The 27,685-nt window shown below is 44.9% G+C and overlaps 2 protein-coding genes across 3 annotated transcripts in view; one reads left to right on the top strand and one right to left on the bottom strand.

Moving 5' to 3' along the window:
- The window catches only part of COL4A1 (collagen type IV alpha 1 chain), a 131,116-nt gene extending 113,409 nt beyond the window's left edge, over positions 1 to 17,707 (bottom strand). The window contains exon 1 of the mRNA XM_064440396.1: positions 17,388 to 17,707. Within this exon, the coding sequence (XP_064296466.1) occupies positions 17,388 to 17,450 (63 nt within the window). The 5' untranslated portion in view covers positions 17,451 to 17,707. The remainder of the gene's footprint in view (positions 1 to 17,387) is intronic.
- The window catches only part of COL4A2 (collagen type IV alpha 2 chain), a 149,174-nt gene continuing 139,089 nt past the window's right edge, over positions 17,601 to 27,685 (top strand). Inside the window, exons 1-3 of one of the 2 annotated variants that reach the window (XM_064440380.1) lie at positions 17,601 to 17,749; positions 18,112 to 18,216; positions 18,354 to 18,414. In XM_064440380.1, the coding sequence (XP_064296450.1) occupies positions 17,616 to 17,749; positions 18,112 to 18,216; positions 18,354 to 18,414 (300 nt within the window). In that variant the 5' untranslated portion in view covers positions 17,601 to 17,615. The other variant, XM_064440388.1, reaches the window with a different exon arrangement.

Below are 27,685 nucleotides of genomic sequence, written 5' to 3'. Positions count from 1 at the left end.
CCAGCAAATAGCTGGCTGTGGCCAGGTCAGCCCCACTCATCCTCCACCCTCCTCTAGGTCAGTCCAGCTCTGATGTGAAACCACACCTTGAAGCTGTGGTTAACACAGTTCCTGCAGCACAGCCCAAATGCCTGCTGCTGTTAACAGCTGTGGTCTGGCCTCACTCCCAGTCCCGCTCCTGTGCTAACGCCGACTGTCCACATCCAGCCGTACCCGGAGCCAACACTGGGAACCAGCCGGGCTGAAACGGGCTCCAGCTTACAGCAAAACAAAAAACTGCCACTAACATACATGAAGAAAAAGAGTGGAAATGTCTCTTTTGGCAGCCCTGCAGGATGGAGCCACTTTAGCATCAGCCAGCAAGTCAGTCCAGCCTGCTTCCCTATCCTGTCCAACCCCGTAAAATTAATCACAAAGCATTTACAACACAGACCAAGTCCCTTGACTTCCAATACCTTGCCTGTGTGGTCAATCTATTCTCCTAATCCTGCTATGACAGCTGAATGAAGGTTTGCTCAGAGGGCTGCTTTTTCTTATTACTCTTTTAGGAAAAGCAACAAATCTACTTCCCCACCAGTTGGTTCTGCAATACCTACTTCACTGCTACCTAGTATTACTGGGGCAAGGAGCTGACAGCGGCTGGGAGCTTGTTCTGAACACAACAAAGAAAATTGTCTACAAGCAAAAAAATAGTGCTTACAGAAGTAAAATGACATCCATTTCTCACTTTATAGCCACTTTTAAATTTCAGTGTTTCTTCTGAATATCTCAAACATGTTGCACTTTCAAGGGAAAAAGAGAGCAAAGCAAACTCATAGGATGCTTGCTTTGCGTTTCCATCGCCATTTCTGTATTTCAGCACCTGAATACAGAAAAAATTACTTTCATAACAACGCTAGAGTGATTCAGTCTGTGTAAGTATATTTAAGACAGGTAAATTATTTAGGTGTCCACCAGAAATTGTAAGTAGTGAAGTGAAGAGAATGGTGAACAGAAGCTGCCTGCTGTACTTCCTAAAACAGACTGACGTAACTTTTATAAACAAAAAAAACACATCAGGGTGCCTAAAATTTTTGAGATGAGGTGTGGTTTCATTCCTTTCAATCTGTAACTCTACATTTATCTCAACCATACTTCAACTGGTGGAGTGTACATCAAGTATCCCTAAGAGACAAAGTACTACAGTATACACATGTGCCTATTTTGGAAGCAGTTGGATCACTTTTCCCTACGAGGTCAGGGTTTTTGGACCAGAAGAATAGCTCTACTGTTTGCTATCCAGCTGAGAACAGCCTGGATTCTCTATCTTGTCCAACCCTGTAAAATTAATTGTGAAGTATTAAATCACTCCCCTTTTACTTTCAGTTAGCAGTGTGGGAAGAGGAGAGCAGGTAACACACTCTCATATTATGACACTGAAATTTTAATAACAATCCAAAGTTTATCATCCGTTGGCAAGCCTTCCCTTTATTCATCTACTTCATTTCCCCTTCTTTTACTGGAAAGAAATTTCATGTCAAAGAAACAAGGAAAAATTAAAGTTAAAATTTCCATTTCCAAAAGACCTTTTTAAATCACTAAAATAAATTTAAAATAGATATCTTGGCTGGTTTTTCCTCACACAAATTGGCAGGCATCATAAGGCAAATGGGTTTAAAGCTGACCAATCACTTTCTTCCTCTTATTTTCTTCCTCTACACTGGGCATCAAAATTCATATCCATTACTTTTACTCATCCAAATAATTCTGTGAATACTTGCCTTTTCTTGTAGAAACAAAAAAGAGTTTTCTGTTTTGGGGTCCTAAGCAGAAACAATTTAGAAGATATGCTTTTAAATATACTGTAATTACAGTTAGGAAAAATTTTGTTCTCAAAGAGGGTCACAAAGAAGTAGCCAAAATAAAAGCTTCAGAAGGAAATCCCCAGCTGATCTGGTGCACTAACCTGAACGGTGTGACAAAATTCCCCTTGATCGCCCATCTTTTTCCCCATCCCGATATTTAGCCTCTTTATTTAAATTTTTTGTCTCTGTGGTTACTGTAGAAACACCTAAAAATGAGAACAGCAAGGGCCAATACAGTGAACAGCTAGACAACCCAGAGTGACATGTTCAGTGATGGGTGTGAGCTGCCAGATTTTGGGACGTGCACACTGCTTTTGTTCCTGAAGTTGGTGATACTGAAAAATTAATCTTCAATCTCAATCAAATGAATTTTTAATATACATCTTCAGGCTTTGTATAATCCCTATCATAGACTATCACCCAAATGACTTATATCCTACTTTGAAGATCAAGAAGTTTTGTTATCCTTACTTGACTTTTGGGAGACACAGGGAAGCTAAAAATACTGCCTAGGACTGCCAAAGCAGCCTGTGGCAAAATAGGGACTGGATTTCTGCTCCCACGCATGCAACCAGCCACGTTCACCTGCAGCTAGACTGGATACTGCCTGCAACGTCTCCCTCAGTCCACCAGATCAGCAGCAAGCTGACCTTATCCTAGGACAGGAACCAGATCAGCAGCTGGTCAGCTTTATGGAGCTAGAGATCCATGCTATGTGCTCAAACAGGGTATCTAAGCAGCCAGCCGGAGCTGCTCAGGGAGAAGAGTTCCTGGTATGGTTCCCAAAGGAAAAAGGGGAAAGGGAAAGAACAAGAAAGCTACTCTAGGATAAGCACCTTACAAGCACGGATCCATCACTTTGGGCTGCAGTATCCAAACCTGTTTGCAATTCTGCCTGTAGCTGAGGGAGCAGGTGGATGTGTAATGAGAGGGGAACCACTGGAGATGCAATGACCACGCTGAATCCTTCAGACAAAAAACAACAGCCCTCAAGGGGTTTGTGGCATGGCAGTGTACGTCCAGAGGCAACATTAGAGATTTACTTCTCAGACACTCTTCCTTTGGACAGGATACAATGTCCATAGCTTCATATCTAAAAAGGTTTGATGAACATGCCACAGAACAAAGCAAATTGGAAAAATAAAACCTTAGACACCACAGTCAGAAAGTTATAATTTAACCTGAAAGAGGAAAAAAAAAAACCACTTTATTTTTACCAGAGTCAGAATCCAGGCTATGCCAACTTCATTGGCAAGGGAAAAGAATTTCACTGGAACCGCTTATTCTTCCTTGATTATCCATCTAGATTCATGGTCCTGACTTAGATATGAGAAGATCCCACAGGTTTTAAAGGTGTTGGGAGAGAGGGCAGGGGGGGTATCACACTTTTCCTGAAGAAAAACAAGAGGGAATGAGGGGAGGGGAACAGAAAGAAGTATCGGCAACAGATACCTGCTTACCAGAATGAGGTTTTACCTACATTATGCATAACGCATCTCTTAGTCTTAAAAGGAGTGAGCAGTTCTAGATACGTTTGCATAAAATGTATTACAAAATACTTTAAATATTATGTGTAATATCGAGGGGGTTCTATTAACAGATACTTCTGTGAGTAGGCACCAATGGCAGATATCTAGAATAGAGAAAAAGAAAACGCTGAATGAGGTAGAAGTGTCAGCATCATTAACTTGGAAACAAAAACAAAGATTTCAGAAACAAGTATGTGCACAGGTACTTCACTCTATAATAAAAACAGAGGAGATGCTTCTGGTGAAAAAATCGTAGTCAGGAAATGTAATATGCCAACCTATAGACATGACAGTGTACTTTGCACAGGGCTGGGAACAGTACAGACTGCAGAGCACAGGAATTGTGTTTGGCTGATACTGCAGGTTCCAAAACGAAGTTGTTTATTCAAACTATTTATAATTTTAGAAAGAATTCTGATAAATAAAAGTACAGCAGTAATATTTTTATTATTACCCTAGCAATTATTTTACTGCCTATTCTAGACAGAAATACATAATGTACATCTCTCTTGAATTTTTCTCCAAATATTCCTTTCTAGTATTTCTTGATAAGGCCTGGAAGAAAACACAAACCCAAAAAAACAAGTGTCACCTTTTATTTCTAAACATTTTGGGCTGCTTTTGCCCCAAGCCACATGTATTCCTGCATTTCACAGGGGCTCTAGACGCTGTGATCTGTACCAGCTGTCAGTAGTCCTTAAAAAAGAAACAATACACCAGCTGGGCACAGCCACAAAACTTTATGGGTTTCAGTCAACCTCCCATTCTTAGTGCCTCTTCCCTGGAAACACCTCTGGACTAAAAGACTACCAGAAGATCCTGCCCAGTAGTCTGTCTCCTTTGCCCTGTTAGAGTTACAAGGAGAAAAACAGGTAGCAAGAAATACATTCACAGTCTTTGAAGCTAGTTTGAAGCCGAACAGTGGGAAATATTAAACCAAACCCTACAGAAGAAGTCGCTTTGTACTCTACTGATAACATTTTGGAAGACGTCTCTTTGTTAATGCCTTTATTCTTTTAAAAAAATCTCTCTTTGATGACTCAGCGTAGAGCCTCAGAACATATTTTTCCCTTGCTAATTTACCTTGAACAATACACCTGGGTAGTTTCTCACCTGTCAACACATCCAGAAGCTTTTAATGGCTCCCTGACCTTTGACAACTGCATATGTTTTCACATGTTCTGTTATATTTTAATCGACTAAATTTTTTTGGAATCTATCAGCCCATCATCACTAAGTCCCAAGACCAAAACAAACATATATGAAAAAAATAAAGCGGTTACAGACACGACGTTGGACTTTCAGTCTAGGGAACAGGGTAACGCTGGTTGAAAGCGAGGAAAACAGGCATGGAACATCTGAACAGCCTCTTTTTTTCTCTCTGTAAATCTGTTATATCAAATAACCCTCAGGCAATGAAGCTGGCAAGACTTATTTTTACTCTGCTGACCAAGACCGCTAGCCTACTTCTCTGCACATAATAATTATTCATTGACAGAAGTAATCTCTCGGGCCATAAACAAATCGCTGAAACACCCTAAGAGTAAGAAAAGACACACAGATCTTCCTGACATTTTCTGGCTTTTTTGCAACTTTTTCCCTCCCCTTTCTCATCACCTGTAGTTTTTGCAGGGGGTGCAACAGGCACGGACCTCGCTCTCTCCTGCAGTCAGCTGGAGACTTCAGCTTAAGGGTGACTCCAGGCAGGGACAGAGCAGCGCTACCACTTTGGGCTTTACTACAGATCAAACCTCTCCAGTCCCAGCAGGACAGGCCAAGGATGCGGGATCCCTGCCAGTCATCCTTAGGCTCACGGGAAGCAGATGCAACCACCAAGTGTCTGACTCAGGATGCGCAGCCCGCCAGCTGATCCGCGCTCCTCTGCCTCTCCCATGGGATGAAGGGCAGCGGGCGCTGCTGCTGGCCCCGCAGGAGCGCATCTCTGCTGCTGGCCAGCCCAAGCCTCAGCTGCACTTCTGCTTCAAACGCAGGTGCTGGCAGCCAGCAAAAGGCAAGCGGAGCTGAGTCACCTGCGAGGCTTTGTGTGTAGGAGGCAATAGCCAGGGAAGAAAAAGCCCGAATGCCTTTTTCATATGCCGCAGTAAAGCAGGTGTAAGGAGAAGGTTGAAACGCTGCCTATGCCAGAAGGAGCACAGCACACATGGGAAGGCACGGAGGGACAACTAAATGTGGTCATTGGTCTTACCTAGCCAATGTACTTAGAAATTATTTCTCCATCCAGCTGATACCTCAGTATTTCACCACAACATGCAAAGCACCTTGACTCTTTTAGCCCCATCCCTTTTCTGCCCCCCCCCAAACAGAGGCAGGCAAATAACCAGTCTAAAGAAGCAGACTCCTGTGTAAGATCAGGCTTCTCCATGACAGACCCAATTTTACACTTAATGGGCCACTGAATAAGTCCTGCAGCCAGTCAGATATTGAAGCATCAGCACCAAAATTCATCAAATGACTAACTCCTATGAATTATCTCACTTGATACTGGGCTATCAGATTAATAATTGGTACCAAGGGAAACATACAGATCGCTGCCCACCACCAGCGGACAACTCTGAGATTCGTTAATTATGAAGGTACATCATAATTCTGCCTTTGGCATGGTGTGATTCAGATTTTAAAAATGCTTTCTTGGCAGCTTCCATCTAAAACTATAAATCTAAGCACAGGAATTCTGCACTTCACACTTTCTGCACAGCAAACAATAGTGACGAGAAACAGATCACTTTACATGCAATATTATAAATCTAATTTTAACTAGTGCCGTTGTACCTAAGCTTTACATATTACCTAATGTTCCATAAATTCATTAGTTGTCTTCAGGTACAGAAAAAAACCATATAAGAGGCTCACATTTTAAGTACATCACAGCATTCAATTCTTTCCAGCAATACTTAGAACCATTTAGGTTGGAAAAGACCTTTAAGATCATTGAGTCCAACCATTAACCTAACATTGCCAAGTCCCACTAAACCATGTCTCTAAGTACCACATCTACACATTTTTTAAATGCCTCCAGAGATGGTGACTCAACCATTTCCCTGAGCATCCTGTTCCAATGCTTGATCCAGTAATATGTGCCACTTTGCTGAGAACTCGTTCTCCGTCTTCGTGACTGATTTGCTATGATTTATGTATCTTCGGATTTAGAACTGTGAAATAATTTTTGAGACAGCTGAACCACATTTATCAGAAATGTAGGGGCGTTATCAAAAACAATACAAGACATGACATAATCACATATGCACCTTCCCATATCAATCAATTTCATACATTTCTCTTGCACAATATACACACTGCACCACGTGCAAACCCGTTCCATGTAATTGCCCATTACCGTTGCAATGACGGCATGCATGTAAGCGACCATGGGGAGGGAAATGCAGAAATTTTCACGTTTTGTTCACTAAATGTTCAGACTTTAATCTATGATAATGAATGGGGATTTACAAAAACAAAGAATTGCTTATGGGCCCTATAGTACAGGGTAACAGTCCAGCTAAAATAAACCTGAGCTCAACAGAAGATAAGATACTGAGTACACGGCCTGTTTTGGCACTGCATTAAGTTCTGCATGCTGTTCTCTTTTATAAGATAAAATGATTGTATTTAATTTTAACCAACAGGAGACTATTTATTAAAATAAATTACATTGTAACATTGAAAAATTGACATTAAACAAATATAAAATGTCTTCTGCTGAAATGGGAGTCCAGACTTACATGCTTGTCAATACACAGATGTGTCTCATACTGAGTGAGTGAGTAAAACTGATGACAGAAGTGGTAATTTGCAAGCCCTGAACCAAAATCATAACATGCTGGCTTTCATTTCAAGCTGCACAGGGACCGTGTAGATGCCAGCTCAGGCCTTAACATAGGTTCAGTTAGTTTTGATAATATCCTACATGTGTTCTGTGCAGTTGTAATTTCTGCAGGCCTGGCAGCATTCAGGAATAGCGTATCTACAGGATCACACAGACCTTCTTCTCTTGCTCTCACATTGCCAAGTCCATTCCAGCACCAGCAGCTCCTGTGGTATCGGTGAGAAAACGTTTCTGAATGCAAGGAAGGTGTTCATGTGAGCAGGTGTGTATGTGACCTTTGCAAAGACTGTGGTGACACAAATGGGTATAAGGCAATTGCTCGCTAGGCTTGTTCCTTTGAGGATTTTATTTGAAGACACTAAGAAGAAAACATGATTCTTATAATGAGAGCACACAGGAGCATCCTCACAAAACATCTTCCTCATTTTTGACCCATGCAGTTTTCTGGCTTCACCCTGTCACCATCATCTTCTTTGGTCTCCTTGATGCTCTAGGAAAAATACTTCCACATCCTTAGCACCTTCAGTTACTCTAAAAATGAATTAAATGGAAGCTGAAATCATTAGCAACTTTGAGGAAGTAACTCTACACCTGACTGGACAGAGGGCCCTGAGCTAGAATCACTACAAGGCTGGCAGTTGCCTGCCTGCACATCTCAGGGGCTACCATTCAAAGTTTTTCTATGCTCATGACACATCCAGTCCATTCAGGATGACAAGCTCTGTCCCAACCAAGCACACCATTCCTGGAAAATGCATCAAAAATCATCATCCACTGTTTGTCTGACCAGTGTGAATCAGAGCACATTTTCAAATGCATGTTCCCAGCAAGATAGATGGATTTGTTTTTCTGCATGATTTGAACTATTGTTTTGGCATTCTCAAGGGCCTGAGCTGAGACATTATTTAAACCAAAGACTTTAGGCACTAGTACAACATTTGCTATATCACCAAGGTCCATAATGGGAAGTAAGTTTTAAAATAGCAGTAGAAAGTCACAGACAGTAAGATTACATTACATAAGAATTAACATCACCAGAACCTATGTCTGAGTCTTTGCCCAGCTGGGCCTTACCAGTAACAATCAGAGGAACAAGCCCTTCCAGGCTGGGACTGCCAGCTGGGGGGTCCTCACAACTCGGGGCAGGGGCCAGGAGCCAGAGTCATCTCCCACAGTTGTTCTCTAGCTGAGCAAAACTGTAAGGACAGGGCTCTAGCATTACTCCTTTCCCTCTTCCCTGACTTTTTCTTTTTGTAACCCCAGCTTTGGACAATTTATTGTAAAGCTGGCTTCCAGGATGCTTCTTGCCCTGGTTTCTACTCCAGCCCCTTGGGATCACTCACACGGCCTTGGCTTCTCAGAATCATGGTACCATTTTAAAAATAATTAAAAAAAAGGATAAAACCATCAACTTCCTAGGATAATGTTAAGCTTTTTACTTTCTTCTCACTTTCATTTATACCTCTTGCTATTCCCTGTTTTTCTCTAAATATTTCCATGTTGATTCCAAATATGCAGCTGTTCTTAACAAAGACACAGTTCCAGTCAATAGACTTCAGCTAAAAAAAAATGACGATAGTTTCAGTAAAAACTCATAATTTTCTCAAGCAAAGCTGTAATATCACAAGCATTTACGTAATTTTAGCTTTAGTCTTCCTTGCCTGTTCTTGCAAACTGTTAAAAACACACGTGTATTTACAGATAAAAAACCTTCTGAGTTTTGGCCCTGAATGCTGCTTGCACATGCATCTTGGCAGCCAGAATTTATCCTTTTTTATTCTGCTAGCAGATAACTGACTTACCATTGCCATAAAAGGGACAGAGCTTCAAGCACAATATGAAAATTCCTGGAATGTTTCAGTCTACCCTCACTTAGCTGTTTTTCCCTTAATATGTGCACTATGAATACAAACCATTAATGTACTCATTTTTCTTCAAACTTTTGTTCTAATTCTTTACAGCCCTGTAAGTCCATACCAGTGTAATTTTTCAGCCTTATTTGGGTTTCATTGCAATCTTAGTATTTGTTTCAATGCTTTTAGATTATCAAATATTTCAACAGAATTCTTCAGTAGACTAGAAAACAAGTTCTCTTCCACTAGATAAACAACTGGACTAATAAGACCAAAAGACTTACAATATCTAGTCAGCACATAGCTATCCAGTGAAAATGGGCTAATTTGTTTTATCCCTTAGCTACAACTGAAACATTTGTCATGACCAAAAAAAAAAAAGAAAGCCTTTTATCATTCTAGTATCTGTATACTAAACTAAGGACCACATAAATTATCTATTAAAATAGAACCAGCTAATAAAACAATACATTTCCCCCTAAGTTAGTGATTATTTGAATTAAAGATTACATACTTCACTGTGAATTTCCAACATGAATGAATATCTATAGAAATACTGCTCACTTCAGAACGGCATCAACTAGATTGATGAATGAGAACACCTTCATCCCCTAAACCATTTATAAATGCTCTACCAAGTTCATGCCCCAGTGTTAAGACACCATTTTCATGTAGAGAAGATGTAGGGGAGGGCACCTTGGCTAGAAGGAAGGCTGACCACCTTGGTGAAACCACAGACCTCCCCCGTAGCCAGAGGGATTATAAATCCCACAGGAGCTGTGACAAACATGGGCATAGAAAAGGCTGGACACTGGTTTTCAAAGGTGGTGGAGGAGATCCAATGTTAGTTGCCTGAAGTTGTTTTCTTCTAGCAAATGCTAGGCAACAACACCAGACTTCTGGCACCTTTTACAAAGTTCAGCATCTAGAACTGATTTGGGCTTTCATCGTACCTCAATGGAGAGATGAAGCACTGAGTCTGCAAACTCGAGCTGTTCAGCAAAACCCTTCTGCTCCCACTTTCACAGCTGGACAGGGTTCTCCACTGGGGTGACAAAACTTTACCTAAAAACATATTTCTGCTTCCCAGTTGTAGAGTTTGAAACATTCTTTAAGCAGGTATACATGGTCATCTGTTTCACAGATAGGATAATTGATAGTTTGCCCCATGCTTAATCTATAAAAGGCTCTATGCCTTCTGAATGCAAAACACCTAACGCGCTAGGCTTTTAGTTAAAATATTCTAGTTCTTCCTACTAATCCGTGTGTATTAAACTGATTCTTGTATTTATTTTATAACTCTGATATTTTCTTCTGCCAGTTCCCTCTCAGCCATCTTGAAAACCTTTGTCTCAAAATGCTGTCTCTGTCACTGCTACTGGAGGATGAAAGCCACAAAAAGATGAAAGAAAATGAATTATTACTTTGCAATTTGTTTATTCTGCACACTTGACAGCACTTTGTGTTTTGTTTTTAACATTGTTCTGTTGAAGATGCACACCCTTCCTCAGACCCCGCAAGAGGCTGTTTGCCAGCAGCAGTGAAGGTGAAGGCAGCAGGAGCGCACACAGAGAGAAAAGGCAGAGGAAAGGAGGGGAACAGAGGATGTTTAGTAGTTCTTCTCTTGGATCCACCCAGGAAAAAAAAAAACCAACCTACACAAAATTCCATACAAGTAGCTGAATAACTTTGCTAAAAACACATTTACACTTTCTATTAATTAGGTTGGCACAATGTTGGGAAATCTCACGCCATTTATTTCAGAACATGTGTGAGGACAGCATCCTTTGATCTGTTACATGAAGGTAACATAAGAAAAAAGAAATAAAAAAAAAGAAACCCCATCTTTTTCCAACTCTTCCCTGGCTTCCTTCATTTGATCTTTGGCCATGTCTTTTTATTATGTTACTGTAAGGCAATCCAGGCCAAAAAAAAAAAAAAATGAGGGTTGTTTTTGCGGGCTGTGAGGCGAGGCTGACTCATCTCCACCCAAGCGCATTCGCAGTCTGCCGGCTCCCACGGCACCTGCCGCCTGCTCCCACGACTCAGCACCTTGCACCAGAACTGCACCGACGCTACTGAAACACTCCAGCACGGGTATAAAAGCAGGACTACAACTCTCTTTGGAACCCCTAAGTACAAGTTCTCTGACACTTGATGACTTGGCAAATCCCCCCACATTCACCTAAGCTAGGAAGAGTTAACACAACCTTAAGGCTTACAGTGGTTTTGCCCATGATGGAAATGCGATGGAAGCAGGCAAAATATAAGCGGTTTCCTAAGAAATACACACCTGAGATATCGGATCAATCAAAGTGGTAATAACTGAACCCAGAGCAGAACAGAGTACAGCAGAAATACAACAGGTTGGAAGCTAAAACGCTTTTAAATATACACTACTGTACTTTTCTTTTTCAATTTAGAGAGTTCATGCAAGCTCCTTCTTCTCTAAGAGAGCATCTCAGAGATAAAGTTCAACAGGCATCTTTTTAGTCTTTGAAACATTTACTGAAACCTGCTTAGTTATATTCTTCTCAATAGTAAATAGGAACTTAAAGCTAAAATGGACACAAATTTATTTTTATTCAATCTTTGATCATCCTTCTCCTGTTTTTATCTGTCAGAAAGTAACAACACACAGTGGTTTTTCAAAATATTTTTTATATTTTCCGCTTATATTCCTTAAGAAGAACACATCTGCCATTTTCTTTACCACAAGTCACTTCAGATTAGACTAGCATGATGATAGTAATTGACATACTGACAATGTTTTAATTTGTCCTGTGTTTTACTTCCGCATTGTCCAAGATACAGCTCGATAAAGGCTCTTGGAGGGCTAATGCCACATACTCTTCTGATGTATTAAATCACCAAGAATAATTCCAGCTGCTCACAACTCAGAGGATCAAAAATTTATCTTCTCACAGACATCATTAACTTGCAGCATTATTTCACACCTTCAGCTACTCATTAAAGGCACAAGTCGCTATTTCAGTCAGGTCATAGGCCACGCCCAAATTCTTCCCTTTGACCAAATTTTGCAAGGTGTTACAGGCCTTTGTGATGGAAAAGTCAAAAGGAAATTCTGGGAAGGGAGCACTATGTAACTTTTAAACACTGATGAAGTAACTCAATTTATTCTCATGTTGAGGTTGTTGAATCTTCCTTTGTTTAGTCTAGTTCTATAAAAAGAAAAATACTCATAAGCCTGTCCCTAGAGATGATTTCTGACATTTTAAAAAAATTGTCTTAGCTGCCTGCAGCAGCTATCCTACATTTCCCTATGTGACAAGGCAACTGACAGTATACATACAGCATAACCTCAGGCATTATATAAATTAATTATATCCCTGGATCATATACGCCAAGCAATGAAACAGTGCAGTAGTCCAGCAGGCATTTGATACACACAAACGCTCAGACGCGAAAACTGTGCTACTTGGGATGACGGTCCAGGAACGCACTTGCGTGTGCTGACGTTCAACAGCTAGCTCCAGGAACAAAGTTCACCAAGGTGAGTCAGGAGTGACTGCTCAGGGACCACATTCTCCAACGCAGCTGGCAGCAAACTGGTATGTGTTCCCAAAACAGCCTACCCTTCTCTCCTGACTCCAGCACCTTGTGCCGTGATGCTGTAGAAAAGGTGGCCAGAGGGAGAGGGGAAGCAGGCATGAAGGACAGCAGGGATTGGATGTTCTCCTGAGAGCTAGGAGTCACCAGGCCTGCCCCCTTGCTCACAGAAGTGCCCGTGCATTTTGTTCTGGATATATATTGACTAAATTACTCCCCTCTGCTGGGGGCAGATGGACAAACCCATGACTGCCCCTTCCCTGGCAAATGCTCCTCGCCTTGGGCTGGAAGGCCACCTTCCTACCCAAACTCCCATGGCCCTCTGCGGTGCAGCCTCGGCTGCTCCAGGCCTCACACCCTTTCCTGCCAAGCCACCTCACCCCAACAGGAAGAAAGGGAGTGCTGAACTTCTCTTCTTCAGACCCTCCCATACCCTACCATAGCCTGGCAATGGGAAGAGAGCCCCGCTTCCCATTTCCCCTTGAAGCCCTCTAGCCCAAGAGGTGCTTAACTTATTGCAAGTCATTTGGGTCTCTCCTTCTGGCCACATTTTCTGAATTGAAGTGACCATATCTCCACCCTGAACTAAAACCTGTCAGGGTTTGTTAGACGTGCCCTTGGTATTGACAAGTCCTTAAGGACATGCTGGGACAGGGACGTCAAATGGCCTTAGGGGATAGCTCTCTCAGCATCAAAGACAGTAGCAGCCCTAGACACAAATGGCTGCAGAAGGCAGATGCCCAACCCAGCCTTATTTCACTAGTAAAAGCACACCCAAGTGAAGTGCTGTCAGTCATTCAGACTCAGTCATACGACTTCTCTTCAGCTACATGCCAAACACCTAAGTCATTTCTTTTATCTGCTCTCGGTTTATGTGCCTTGTACTTCTTCGTCTCAGTAAACCATGTCTTTAACAAAAAAGGAACAGAAAAATTGCTCAGACTAATTGGAAGCAATTTATTTTTTCACTTTTGGCCTAGAATTCCATGTGTCAGACTGCAGTCCCAAATACAATTTAAAAATAGGAGGGGTGACACAAGGAAGGTGTGAGGGTGACACAGCAGAGCTGCCTCTGCCCAGCCATGGACAGGGCACCCCTTCCCACATGGGGCTTACTGGGGGACAGAAACCTCCTGGCCTCCCACCAGTGTGTCCCCAGCTGCTACCACAAGCCGGCTCAAACAGCGCTGGTGGAATCAGCACTGCCCCTGTGGAAAAAAATGTGCATGCTTTTATCACTGTTTTGGCCTGCCTTCTCCTAGTAGTTGGATAGAGCTTGCTCTCAGCTCTGGCCCAGCTCCCATTTTGCCAACACTAAAATTGGAAAGGGAGATGGGCTGGGAACTCAGAGAGGCCGCTAAGCCCACCGCTGAGCGGTGGCAGAGAGGGCATCACCTCCATTCCCCGAGCATTACACGGCAGCCAGCCCACTTGTGTGGAAGGCGACTTGCCCCAGGGCCCAAGAGCAGCCGGAAGATCTTGCTCCATTGCAGAAGGCACAGGGACGGGCGCTGCAGCGGCACCGACAAGGTACCAAAACATGAAACCAGGATTTCCACGGCATTGTCATCTCTCAACGAAGCAGTACTAATGTTAGGAAATGGACTTTCTTCAGAGGAAATGGCAGCCTGAAGAGTGTCAGAAATGAGAGCCCCCGCAGAGATCCATCAAAACAAGCTTCTCCTGTAACCGTCTCATGGGAGCAGTCTCTCAGGCTGACCTGGAAACATCTTAATCTACTGCCCTGTCTTCCACTCTGCTCTCCTTGTAATTTGAAAATTAATCTCCTGAGAAGAACATAGAACAGTACAAAAGCCCAGATTAGCTATAATTAATATATTAATTAAAATTGGTCAACGTAAAAAAACACTGAGCTTCCAGTGCCACATCTGGGTGCATTCTATAGTGCCACATTACAACCTGCGGGAGCTGCGATGGAGCAGCTCCCTCCTCTGTGCTCAGGCACATGATCCTGCTGGGAGCTGGCTGAAGGCTGGCTTTGCTGCGTCAAACGCCTCTGTGAGAACAGTCCTTCCAAATCTCCTTGTATGTATTTAATCACAGATATGTCAGTGATAAAAACAATTTTTCACACTGCCAGCCCCGTTACACTGCAGAATCGCCACCAACAACATAGCACAGGCTGCTTCTGCTATGTTTGCATTCACGGGCACTGTCAAGTCTCAGTTAGTTACCCTGGCACAACCACAGTGCACATATGAAGAAACAGTTTTTTTCCTGCGAGGGTGGCCAAGCACTGGCATGGGCTCCCCAGAGAGGCTGTGGAGCCTCCAACCTTGGAGGTACTCAAAACCCAGCTGGACGTGGCCATGGGGAGCCTGCTGTAGCCAGCCCTGTTCTGAGCAGGGGGTTGGAGTAGAGAATTTCCAAGGTGGCCTCCAGCCTCAGCAATTCTGTGATGAAGGCTATGGGACAAATAAAAACATGACAAGACTGTGGCTGCACAAATAACAGATATTTTTTTTTTTTAATACAGCTAATATCAGCTATTTTAGAGCAGGAAAAAACAGCATCATTTTTTTTGCAGGAGAAAAGCACTTGCTCCATTCAGCCCATCACAAACAATACTGCATACAACCTTGCCTACGACACAGTCCTCTGCTAACATGCCTGCTCTTTAAATGCGAATGGTGGGAACTGGTTCATCTGAGGACAATGTGAGCAATGGGCCAGCTCTGCCCACTCTCCAAAAGGAGAAGTTAGAGGTCCTGCCCAGGTGTACAGTGGATCACACCACCCGGCCACAGTCACTCAGAGGCATCAGCCTGGCTCAGGAACCTCCAAAACCGCCAAAGAGAAGCCCCTTGACCACCATCACACCCAGTACACTGCCATCCAACAACAGTCTCCATCGCCTTTTGGGTAGTTGCAGGTGACAGGCAACAGTGTGGAGCTGGGGGCAATGCCAACAGAACTGAGTTGATTGAAAGGCCACCCATGTACGGCTGAAAGTTTATCTAAGGCAACAAAAGTGCAAGGCGCTCAAGTCCCACCACATACTTGTGTTTCCCAGTGGTGCCGATGAGGAAGTGTAAATCTGCAGTCAGCATGGCGCAGAAACCGTGGTTAATTATGGGGATAACTTCATAATATAATTAACAGCTCCAGATTACATTTTAAAGGAATCTTGATTTTAAATAAAACAATTTATCCAGCACATAAAGGATGCTTCTAAAGCAGAGCCTCTTCAGAGTTGCTACAGGAGACTTGTAATTGTATAATTGATGTTAAGGTTTGTATCTTCTTTTAACAAGCACATCTTCCCAATGTAGTTATCTGTCTTTGACTGACAGTCATGGTTTACCCAATGACTTCGCTTAACAGCGTAAGACAGGAGCATATCTCACAGGCAGATACTTACACCTCTAGGAATACCAAATTCAGAACTCAAACATGAATCATTTAGTTCAAAAGATTTTAATTAATTAATTCCTGAAAGGAATACAGTTTAATCAGCTTAATGCCATGATGGGTGAATCGCTTAAGAGGTGCATCACCGAGTGATTTACTGCAACCACAGTGAATCTGATACTATCAGCCTAGGAGCAACAGATCAGACATCATAAGTTCAGTGCATTTCTGGCTTCATCTGATTCAAGGCATACGTACAGTCCCCATGGTCACACAGAGATCTCATAATTCATTATAGAACCTAATTTCACCTGAAACTGCAGAAAAAGAGTTTAAAAGCAACACTTTCCAGTGTTTCCTTTATCGACTACTCATACAAGATCCTATATTTATAGCAGAAAGCATGACAAAAACCCATCTGCCCATGGCTACAGAAGAGTTTTCTGCACCCCTGATTTTCACTACTGCATGGACTTAATCAAATGCAACAAACCAAGGAGACAGGAGAAGACAGCCTATTTCAAATTATGATGCCAACTACACTTTACTCAGAGGTACAGAAGGAACTGCACAAATACTTCAGGAGCGCCAGGAAAGAGGGTCCTCTAACTTAAGGACAGCGGGTAGCTAACATCTCAGTGATAAAATTAACTCCCTGAGCAGAACTTTCAGACTAGTTGCATACTTTCGATTTTAAATGTCTGAGGCTGAATCTGCCTCTATCGGGAAAGGTGCCAAAACTCAACTATAACCATTAACATCAGGATCCTTCCTGGTCTCCAGCCTGCTGCCCATCGCGGGGGTCAAGGGCAAAGAGCACAGCGCTTTGAGTCCAAGCAGCCAACCCCTTCGTTTTCCTTTTTTCTCTCCTTTTTTTTCCCTACAAAAGTTCAGGTTTTGGTTCTTTTTGTTGTTACCGTGGAGAAGGCACAACTTGCTACTTTTAAGTCCCGGGTGGGTGCGTGCTTTCTATTCCCTCCCCAGCCAGCGGCGCTCCTTGCCGAGCCGTGGGAGGGCGAGAGCGCGGCGGGGCCCGTCCCCGTCCCCGTCCCCGTCCCCGTCCCCGTCCCGCGGCGCGAGCCCGGACCCCGCCGCCCGCCCGTGGGGAGGCCGGGCTCCCACGCGTGGAGCCGGCCGCCCCACCCCGCCCCCGCGGAGGGCCGGCGAGGGGGCGCAGCCCCACGGCAGCCGGGCATCCCCGCCGAGCCCACCTGGCCGCTCCACCCCTCCGAGAGCGGAGGCCCCGCGCAATTCAGGCGTGGGGCAGAGAGCCGGGCTCGCTGCGCCGGGGCACCCCGTCCCCTTCCCCGTCGAGTGTCCCGCGTGGGCGCCCCGTCGCGCAGCCCCGGGGAGCCGCATCCCCCCGCGTACTCACCGCGGCAGACACGGCGCTGAGCTCGGCGCTCAGCAGCAGCCCGAAGCCCACCCAGAGCCGCATGCTGCCGCGACGACCCGCACCGCGTCGTGGGTCCCTGGGCGGCGGGGCGCCGGCGGCTCAGCGTGGGGCTCGGCGGGGCCGTCCCCACATGCGCGCCTCTCCCCTCCGCGGCGGCCGCGGCGCCTGCAATGCCTCGGGGGCGACGGACTCTCCGCGCCGTAACCGATGGGCGGCGGCAGCCCCCTCTCCTCCCCCCGGGCGGGGACCCTGGGAGGGCGCAACGGCGCCCGCGCCCGCTCCCCGCCGGCCGCCGTTGTTCCTCCTCCTCCTCCTCCTCCTCCTCCTCCCCCCCGCCGCGGGTGGGTGGCGGGACGGGAGGAGGGGGGGGGCGGGCGGAGGGGGGAGGCGCGCCGCTTCCTCGCCCCACACGGTCGCGGCCGCCCGGGAGGGCACGGCAGCGCGGCGGGCGAGGGTGCGCGGCGGCTGCGGGGCCGGGGCCGGGGACTGGGGCTGGGGGTGCTGGGTGCGCCCAGCCCACCGGGGTGGCGCCCCCGCGGGTGGCCGGGCGGCGGCGGGACACTGCGACACCCCCACCCGCGTCCCCCCCCCGGGTCGGGGCGGCCGGCGGGGCCGCTCCCTGCCCCGGCAGCGGCGTGGCCGAGCCCGGAGAGCCCCGCCGCGGGGAGCGGCGTTACGTGCGGGCTCTGCTCTTGCTTTGCAGGGGCGGCCGTCCGGCGGGAGGAAGCCCCGAGCCGAGCCCCCGGGGCAAGGAAGGAGCGAAAATGGACATCTCGCTGCTTCCCGGTGCACGTATTTTTATTTGTCAGTAAGTAATTCCGCTCGGCAGGCGCTTGGAAATAACTCATTTAAAGTCGTATTGTCACCTTGAACTGCAGGGTTTTACCACGTGCTTGTTTTCTGCGAGCTTAAAACAATATCGCTCTTATTCACCTTTCCCTGCAGGGATCTGGGGCTTCTGCTGATCCTGATGGAAGTCGTGCTGTCAGCCGTCAAAGTGGATGCTGTAAGTAAAACGTCTTATGACTTTTACTGAGGAAAGAGGAGGAAAAAGCAGTTTCCTTGGCACCAGAAAGTGAGGAGCTGCGTTTTCCTTCTTGCCAGATGGCTTATCTATCATTGCACTAAAAGAAACAACCAACAAATCATCTCTGCGAGCCTTAGAGATTACTGCCTTCAACAAAATGATGTTTAACAGAGAAGCGTGAGGCTTCAGTGTCAGGTTGTTTGAAGTATGCCACTGTTACTTTTGCTCAGATCGGGTAATTTGTTAAAGCGATAGCAAAGCAAGCCCCAGAACATCTTCATTTTCATAAGAAAAGCACCGAGGCAGATGGGTGGGACAAAAATACAGTGCTATAGATACCAGAGAGTACTTTGGAGAAGTTAACCTGCAGATGAAATATCTTCAGTTAAGTACAGACCTCCTCTGAGGACTGAGAAGTCAAAGCTATGGCTGAATTTTACAAATCAGAGGCATGTTTATACATAAATTGTTTAAATTGTTAAATCCAAAAATGAACATTAGGAAGTTAGGTGCTAGACGGGTGGTTGCAACTCTCCACTTGAGGTGTCGATGTAATCAAAGTAGAAGGTACCAAACTCTTGGGTCTTTGTCACAAGGATGTGAAAGACGGTAACGTATATGGGAGTGCAACATTTGCCTGTTGCAAAGCTTCGTGAATTTAAAGGAAAGATTTTCATTAATGAGAGCAGGCATTGGACCAGGCCTGGGTACCGCAGGCGGAAAGGTTGCTGAGGCTTGGCTTGTGGCTGCATTTGTTAGGCAAGGCTCTGTGGTCACGTGCAAGTGGGTCCTTGATTCCATTTTTTGCAAAAGCTATCCTACTTTTTTAATTTTAATCCTACTGTCTCCAACCTTCACCTCTTTTTTATGACTTTGCACTCCTTACAGATACCGGATGTGGTTCCATCTTTGTGGTGAGATGGTGTAATATATTAAGAAATGGGAAGTATTAGGGCTTTTGCAGCAAGTGTTGAGACAGATGATGCTTTTGCGCTCAGGCTGCAGTTGGCAGGTACAGCTTGCCATGGCTGGTTGGTCTCTCCACATCGTGGCTAAAGGAGAGGTGGTAGACTGAGGGCCCACAGCCCCACAGGAAGGGATGCGGGCGAGGACCTCGGGTGTCACATGCTACTTTTCTTTGCCATGTTTTTATAAAAACATCATTCTGCTGAGTAGCGCTAAATGGATGATAATATTACCACGCGTTACTGAAACCAGGGCAGGCTGGTGATAACGGATGCGGTTTAGTCCCAGTAATGGAATCACTGGGATCGGTTGACATAAAAAGGTGACATCTGTGGTGTGACTCTGCTTTTTATGAAGTTGTGCTGTAGCGTGCGTAGCGTGATACCTGAGCTTTAGCTATAGCATGGGCTAATTCTTTCTCCTTCATGTTCTTGCTTGTAGAACACAGGCTGTGGTGTTAATATAGAAGTAAACCTCCGAGGTGTTCCAGTTACCTCAGTTAGTGGATGCAGTCTGGTCACGGCTGCTTGAATCTCCACATGCTGGTTTTCCCAGTGTATCTTGGAAGAGCAAACTGGCCTGCTTGGAGGTCTAATTTCCCTGATTTAACAGTTCCTAAGGTGTGGGCTGTGTAGGAGATGCAATGCCCCAGTGAATGTGAATGAGAAAGTTTGCTCATGTTTCCATGAAAAATTAGAGCAACATTGCCACCAGAATATTTATCCTCTCTTCTACCCGTATGCTGCTCCCTTCCCTTGGCCAGCACAGGTCTTTCTGTAGTCGTGTGGTGAACTGAATTGGAAAACTACTCATTTAAACTAATCAGCCCCCAAAAAGAGAAGAGGGGTGAGAGCTAACTTTAGCCTGGATCAGATCACCACTGGTATTCATAGAAACTTGGGCTGGCCAGGGACTGGGAGCAGGCGGCTGGGGGTGGGAGGAGGGGTGGGCTTGCTCCTTATGGTGACAGCTCTGGTCGAGTGGGTTTGCAAAGTGACAAAGTAGGTGTGAGTGAGCAGCAGCACCTGAGTAATTGCAGGTGGGTTGCTGGCCATTGTATTCTTTATATTGTAATCCTGTTTGTCACGTTGAACCGTCTATTATTTGTTACACAGGTTAATGTGCTAATGTTATGAAGTGTTTTATTACTTTGGTTTAAAAAAACCTGCTACGAATTATTAAAGTCTGTGGGACCAGATCTTAAAAGTCATGGTTCTGCCTGTAACGAGACAAGCAGAGCTGCTGAGTTTGACAGCAACACATATATATATATATATATATACACATATATGTGTGTGTGTGAATGAATTGCAGCTGCTGGAGATAAGTGTTGTTGAATGAGTGGAATTGCTTATAGGAAGAAACTGGAATGACATTAAGGAGAAAGCCAGGGAGGAGGGACAGAGAAAGAAGGGAACTCAGAGCATTTGACTGGATGTCTTGCCGGGCAGGCTGCTGCTATCTGTTAGGGAGACAGATGTTTCTGAGCAAAGAAAGAAGTGAGAGGAAGAAAAAGGAGTAGGATGTATAGGATACCAGAGGATTGGGGAAGAAGAAATGGTGTCTCTAGCAAGAGGAGAGGATGCTGTTTGCAGGCTTTAAGAGAACTAAGGAAAAACAGTCCCTGGATGGAAATGCTAGGAGAGACAGCCAAATGGAGTGGATCAGGCTTCAGTTATCTTTAGCGCTCTTTGGCGTACACTGGCTGGCGATGTTAAAGGCCCCAAATACCTTTGGAACTATTCTAAATTGTAGATTTAAATATACAGCTGTCTTAAAATTAGGTTATGTTAACTACCCAAAGTTTACCCAAGTTTGCAGATACCTTCTCCCTCTTTCTGTCCCTGCAAATGTATTGCATCCAAAATGTAATCCTTGGATTTTTTTTTTCTTTTTAGAGAGAATGTGTCTTTTGCTAATGATGATTTTTTTTCTGTTTTGTCTTTCCCAAAGCATGCTTCTTCCTAAGTAGTTTTGTAACTTTTGATGACTTTGTTGGTGCCCCCTCAGTACATTTTGTAAACTTCCCCTAATGAAGACCACTTATTTTTCACCCCAAGCTGTAGTCTGGTGGGAGCAATGGAATCCCAGAAAGAAGGAAATGATTGTCAGATACGAGAAAGAAAACTGAGAGAGGATAAGTTAGAATAACATTTGCAAAAATAACTACAACAGATCCCAGCTGTTAAAAAGGAGAACGTATATAGGTGTCTAGAGAGACTTAGAAAACAGAGTCAAAGTAGCTCATGAGGTACAATTTTCTTGACTTATCTGACATTGTAAAGGAATATATTAAGGGGAATGGCATTAAAGGTGAGAGAAGCAACAATCTTTAAAAAGAGGATAAAGCCAGCAGTACTATGTACTTCCTTCTGTCGACTTCTTAGTGAAATTAGATTACTGACACAGGTGCCTAAGTTAATGCTCTAAGTTAAAATGTGTCAATGCTCTGTGGCTATCTTACATCCAAGTTTTCCCAGATGTGTCCTGTTTTATTCCATTTGGAAACTTTTGTCTGGTTGAAACAGGAGGACTTTTTACGTTAAGCCAGGATTTCCAGGCCAAAAGGAGCCAGGGTGGGGTAGTCACTCGGTCCTTCCTGCTCGGCACGTCCACTGTGAATGTATGCACTAGGATGACAGTGTGTAAAATGTAATAGTGCATGCATTGCTTCACGGGTGATCTAGGAATGAATCGTCAATCTGATGTATCGATTTCTTCTGCCACGTTACTTAGTGCATGCAAAGAGAATCTATCTCCTCGTGGAAATACTGGACTCCCTACCTGCACACTGCTTCAGAAATAGCTCTGCCTAGGAGATGCCCCAAACAGAAACATGGCAATCCTATTTTAGAACAACTTAATTTGAGGCATTTCCATGCTTGAAGACATGGCTTATTTATGGCTGTTTAAATAAGCGTAGAGTTTGGCTCATCTTTGAGTAAGATTGGAGTTTCATAAAAAAATGGGACAGAGTAATGACACCTTGCAAAAAAAACAGTATTTCAGAAAGCCTCCCAGCACATCTCTTCACCTGGTTCAAAATCTCTTTGAACCCTCAAAGAATTATTGGGTAGTTCAGAGAGGACTCTTTCTGCATTCAGTCATGGAGCTGTGAAGAAGGGGCAGCTCTGTTAAAGAACTTTGAGAAGTCCTGAGTGAAGGAAGTGGCATCTAGGCAGCTACATAAGGCAAAACCCCTCACTTCCTCCGACACCAACAGTCCTGCCTTGATCTGGCAGTGGTGTTTCCATGATGTAGATGGGCAGCAGCACGGCTGCCCAAATGGGATTCTTGTTTTGTCTTTTATTAGAGCCAGGATTTCACCTGTCAGCAACCATGTGATGTCCAACAGACTAACACACTCACTGCAAGTATCGCATGCATGGAAATGTAGTCATGGACCACAGCTATCAATTCCTTATTTCTGATCCTTTCTTTCTCGATGCTGTCTCCTCCACTCATCAGTAAGAGTTTTCTTAAAAGTCTCCTTCCCTTGTTATTCCTGAAACTCCTCCTTGAAATTCTTTTTTGCTGCCACGCCTATGAAACCAGTACTCATCCTAATGTCTTAATGAATTCATAGTTCTTCTTAGGATGATTTTGTCAAGAGCCTGTTCTGCTATGTCTGTGTGGATTAAATGAGAAAGGCTTTTCTTTGTATACAGTCATATCCTAACACTGATTCAAGTTATTCGTTCAAGGACTAGAGACAGGTTACACCAAAAGCAGTATACAGTGTGTCCCTGGAGTTAGCTATGAGGAAGAGGATCTTGTGCGTGGCCATGTTCTTTAATCCCTCAGTGGAAAGCCACACATGGAGTCTTTTACTTACTTTTTCTTGTGAGCAGGTCAGAAGCATGCTCAATTAATATGTGCAGTAATATAGTTGGAGTAATTCTGGTTTTTGGAGTTATTAAATGGCATCTTGTATGATTGTGCTGAATTTGATAGGAGAGAGTTCTGTCAGCTTCCCATATTTCTCCAAGGTTAAAATGGTGATAGAGACAGACAAGAATCCAGACAAGGTAAACTAACATACAAAAAAAGATCTTGTTATTTTCGTCACCTTTCTTTGAAAGTAGCTGAAGTGGTTTCAAAAATACAACATTGCTCTTCCTTGAGCTTTTAAAGTAGCACATCTGGGTTTTATTGTGTAGTAATTGTACCACAGGAAGTCTTTATGCATTATGGTACTAAATCTACCATGTATTTTTTAAATTTTGGGAAAAAAAATTATTTATAAGTCCGAACACATTTGCCTTACCCAAAATGTAAAGCTGCGTTAGGGCTTATTCAGTTATTCTATGAGCAAACATATTTGTTATAAATATTTTAATTCAGTAGTTCAGGGCACGGTTTGTATTAGTGGATCTTTTTTTCCTTTTTTTTTTGTAGTAATGAATTTCTTGTTTGAGATCAGACTATTCTTTATTAGTTCTTTGCTTTTGTTTTTCCAAGCCAAAAATTGGTCGAGGAGTGGAACATTCTTTGTATTGTATTATACCGATCCAAGATCTTGGGAGAGTTCAAAGTTAATTTAGTAGCTTACAGTTACAATATCTTTGCTTGCCAAAGAAGGCAGCTTATCTTCTCTAACCCCTTCTCCCTTAGGAAGCTAATGCCTTGTGCTATTCGCAGTACCTTGTTTTCTCCAGAAGAGCAAAAAGCACAGTGAAATTTGCAGTATTTCTTGATGTTTATCAACAGTTCTTTTCTTTAAAATGGCAGCAGCTAGTTGACAGCAGCAGCTGACTCAGCTCACAGTGAAAGTATGTGATTTTTATCATGCAAACATTTCTGAGTGACTAAGGACCGACATTGTTGATTTTCACATTCCCTTTTTTGTCCGTTTGGAAGCTGAAAGTGCTGGGTGCAAGGGTAGCTCCTTGTTTTCGGACCCTAGAAATGGTGTGTAGCAAGGGAAAAGCTCTTGCAGAGAAGTTGATGAGCAAACTTGCTTTTCCATGAGCAATTGCACATACTTCACCTGTTGAAGTATTTGCAGCACAGTTTCCCCTCTTCAATGAGGCTACTGCATTTTCTGAACACATTTGCGTCAGTTTGTACATCTTGGGAACGAGGGAGACGTGGACATGCTTTCCTCAGCAGCAGTGCAGTGTGCTACTCCTGGGAGACAGGACACCGGGGAGGGCGGCAGGGCCCTCACCCTCCTGGCACTTCCCTACAGCACCCAGCAGGTCCAGGGGTGGTCGCCAGGGTCAGACATGGCCTTGGAGGGCTGAGCAGGGCCATGGGGATAGGGACAGGCTGAGGCCAGCCTGGGACATCAGCCCGCAGGTGGAGGTCAGGGGGGCTGGGGCACAGGCATGGCGGACCCCAAGCTGCTGGCCAGCCAAGGAGGAAGCCCCACTTCTCACAACCTTTTTTCCCACACAGCTCATTTCACACTCATCTGCGAGGGGAGGCTGTGCAGCTGCACCAGCAGCTGGCCCTGTGCCCGGGTGGCCGGCCCCGGGGCTCCCCTGGCACAGCACGGGATGGGACGGGACGGGATGGTGGAGTGGGCCCCAGGCCGCCGCCAGCGGCAGAGGCAGCACGTCCTGGTGTCCTGGTGCAGCTCGGCCGGCCGCGGGGCGGGAAACCTGTGCACTGGAAAAGCAGGCCTGCAAGTTTAAAATTCAGTGGAGGTTTTAGGGAAATGAGGATGTTTTAGGAAGGCTGGACCAGAATTTAAAAACTGACCGAAGCCTTCTATATGAACTGAAAGGGTGGCGTTATTTGGCTTTTTTTTCTCCTGACAGAGCAGACATTCCTCAAAAAAGGATTTTTTGTCAACAAAAAAAAACAATTTTCAACACAAATTTACCAATTAGTTCTATTTTTGTTTTAGACACGCAAGGTCAGAAGAACATTTGGATCATATCAGTTACCAAGGATGTACACTTATTGGGATATTTCAGGCATCCTATTTATTCATAAATGATCCCAACCTTTATTTTGAAGTAGCCTTCTGAAGTCAGCAAGTAAAGATCATTCAGATAAATAGGGCTTGGCTTATTTTTGGCAGGTCTTAGCTGCAGACCATGCCCACACCTCCTCTCACCATTGGTTGATGGAACCAAGTAATAAATTCTTTATTCCAACTATACTTTTTCTTTGGATTTCACCAGGCTTTTAAAGGTTCTTCACTGGTCAGAATTACCTTCCAACTTTATAATCAGGCTGTTTACAAAAAAGGGGCGTCAGGCAAAATGAAATATTTTGGATACAGCCCAATCCCTTCCATTTGTCCTGTTTTGCAAATGGGGTTTTTGGTTTTGCTTTTTTTTTTTTTCCTTCTTTTTGTTCGTGTCATTAGAAAAACACCTAACTGCCTCAGGTTTAAGCCTTGTCCCAAAGCGCAGCTCTGAGCTCATGAGCGTTTATGTCCGACGCAGCTCCCGGAGCTTGCATGCCAGCCATCGGTGCCGGGTGCGGCAGGCGGAGCGGCACGGCTGCCCTTCTGCCCGTCCTCGGGAGGCCGCAGCTCCCAGCTCAGCAGGAAGCTGACCGCCTCGCTGCACCCCCCGGCCTCCTGCGGAAACATGGTCTTGGAAACAAACCTGCTCTTCATCGTGGATAAAAAAAAAAATAGAAGAAGAAAAAAGAAGGAAAAAAGCATTTGTACAAATCGTCGATTCGCTGCCTGTACCACAGGAGTCTCCATTGTCAGGTCCTGCCCACACTTGCTGTGCCTTGCAGCCGTGGGGAGCACAATCCTTTCTTAAGGTAGGTAGGGGCGGGAAACTGGGAAAACTTAGCAGGCTTTCCCTGTCACATTCATGTGTGCCTCGCTCTCGGCACAGTGTTCTCTCCTACTGCTCTCTGCCTGTGCAATCCCCAGGCATGCTGGAAACAGATGAGGAAAGGCATTCGCACATTCGAGCTGCAGCCTCGCTGACCCTGCGTAATTGATGTTCAGCCACCTGGTCTGAGTCTCACAGCACCCTGAACACGTGTGTGGGGACCCCGGGGAGCTCCTCCGAGAGGAGAGCAGAGTTGCGCACCAGGGCTGCCGGCGTGTCCCAGGCTGAGCCGGGGCAAAGGGAGTGGGCAGAAAGGAATGCCGCTCCCGCGCAGGGCTGGGAATAGCCGCTGGGGCTGCAGAGCATGGGAAGCCTGCATATCTCCCTAAGCCAGCAGCCAGAGAAACAGTCTGCTGGAAACAACCCAAACGTCTCTGCATGACACTTGGAAAATCTTAAGTGATGCTGGCTGGAAGAAGGGAATGAACAGGGAAATTTAAGCATTTACCTTGTGATGTGGGGCTGAAGCTGGGTTTTCCCCAGGTGTTTTGCAGGTATACGTTAAGACTAGGTATAAAGTCCCCTGTATGTGCCCACGAGGTAGCCAGCACATCTGTTATCCCTTAACTCGCTAAAGCCCACCGGCTGCTTCCTCTGTGGCCATGTCCCCTACAGTAAACCACAGAGTCCCCGGTGAATTCTCTGCCCTTGTGATCAATTGGTACAGTCTGTCCATGTCCATAACAGTAATTAACCTCGGTAATTAGCCTCCTTAGTTTCCAAAACAGGGTGGCCCCTTAGAGACTGCCCGTGTTCCTTAGATTATGCTGACTCCTCCATGGTGCCCAAAAATGTCTTTCGGGAATGCTGAATCAAAGCAAGCAAAAGCTTCCTAGCCCAAGCAACAGGCATGCATGGGACCTTTCTGACAGCAAAATGGTGAAGATGGTCAAGCTGTGGGGCACGGGGCTACTTAAGACATTAATGTAGACATGCAGCATATATGCCTCGGACTGTGACAGATTAACTGGCTGGAAGTCAAGGCCCACTGTCATTTCTCACATGCATCAGTGTACTGGGTAGTTCTACCTAAGTAGGGATGAAATAGAAGAACTGAGCTGTTTTATGGTCAGGTGCAGAAAATGTCAGCATTCTGAATAACTGTGGCTTGCTTTGCAACAGTATTGCCACGTCACCCGCTTGAACAGGAAATTTATGCCAAGGAAAACCAAAAGCCCTCCTGATAGTTTGGTTTTAAGCTTTATGCGACGTTTAATGGCATTATTGTGCCCTATTTGTTGATAGCTACATCATGTAAGTAAAAAAAAGGACAAAAATAAATAGATGTAAATGGCAACAGGTCACAAACCAAATTGCAAAAGCAGAGGCGTCAAAAAACCATTTACTCGTCCTCTTTGTCATGCCTAAGTGTTAGGAGAAATAGTCCTTCCAAAGGAAAGGACAGTGACTAGAGTACGTAGTAGCACTTGGCTACGTGCTCGTTTTCTGATGGCTTATGCTACACTCCCCAACTG

The sequence above is a fragment of the Phalacrocorax carbo genome, chromosome 1, assembly GCF_963921805.1.
Source record: "Phalacrocorax carbo chromosome 1, bPhaCar2.1, whole genome shotgun sequence".
Lineage (NCBI taxonomy): Eukaryota > Metazoa > Chordata > Aves > Suliformes > Phalacrocoracidae > Phalacrocorax > Phalacrocorax carbo.
Note: the sequence above shows the minus strand (reverse complement) of the source record. Positions and strands in the feature narration are given on the sequence as shown.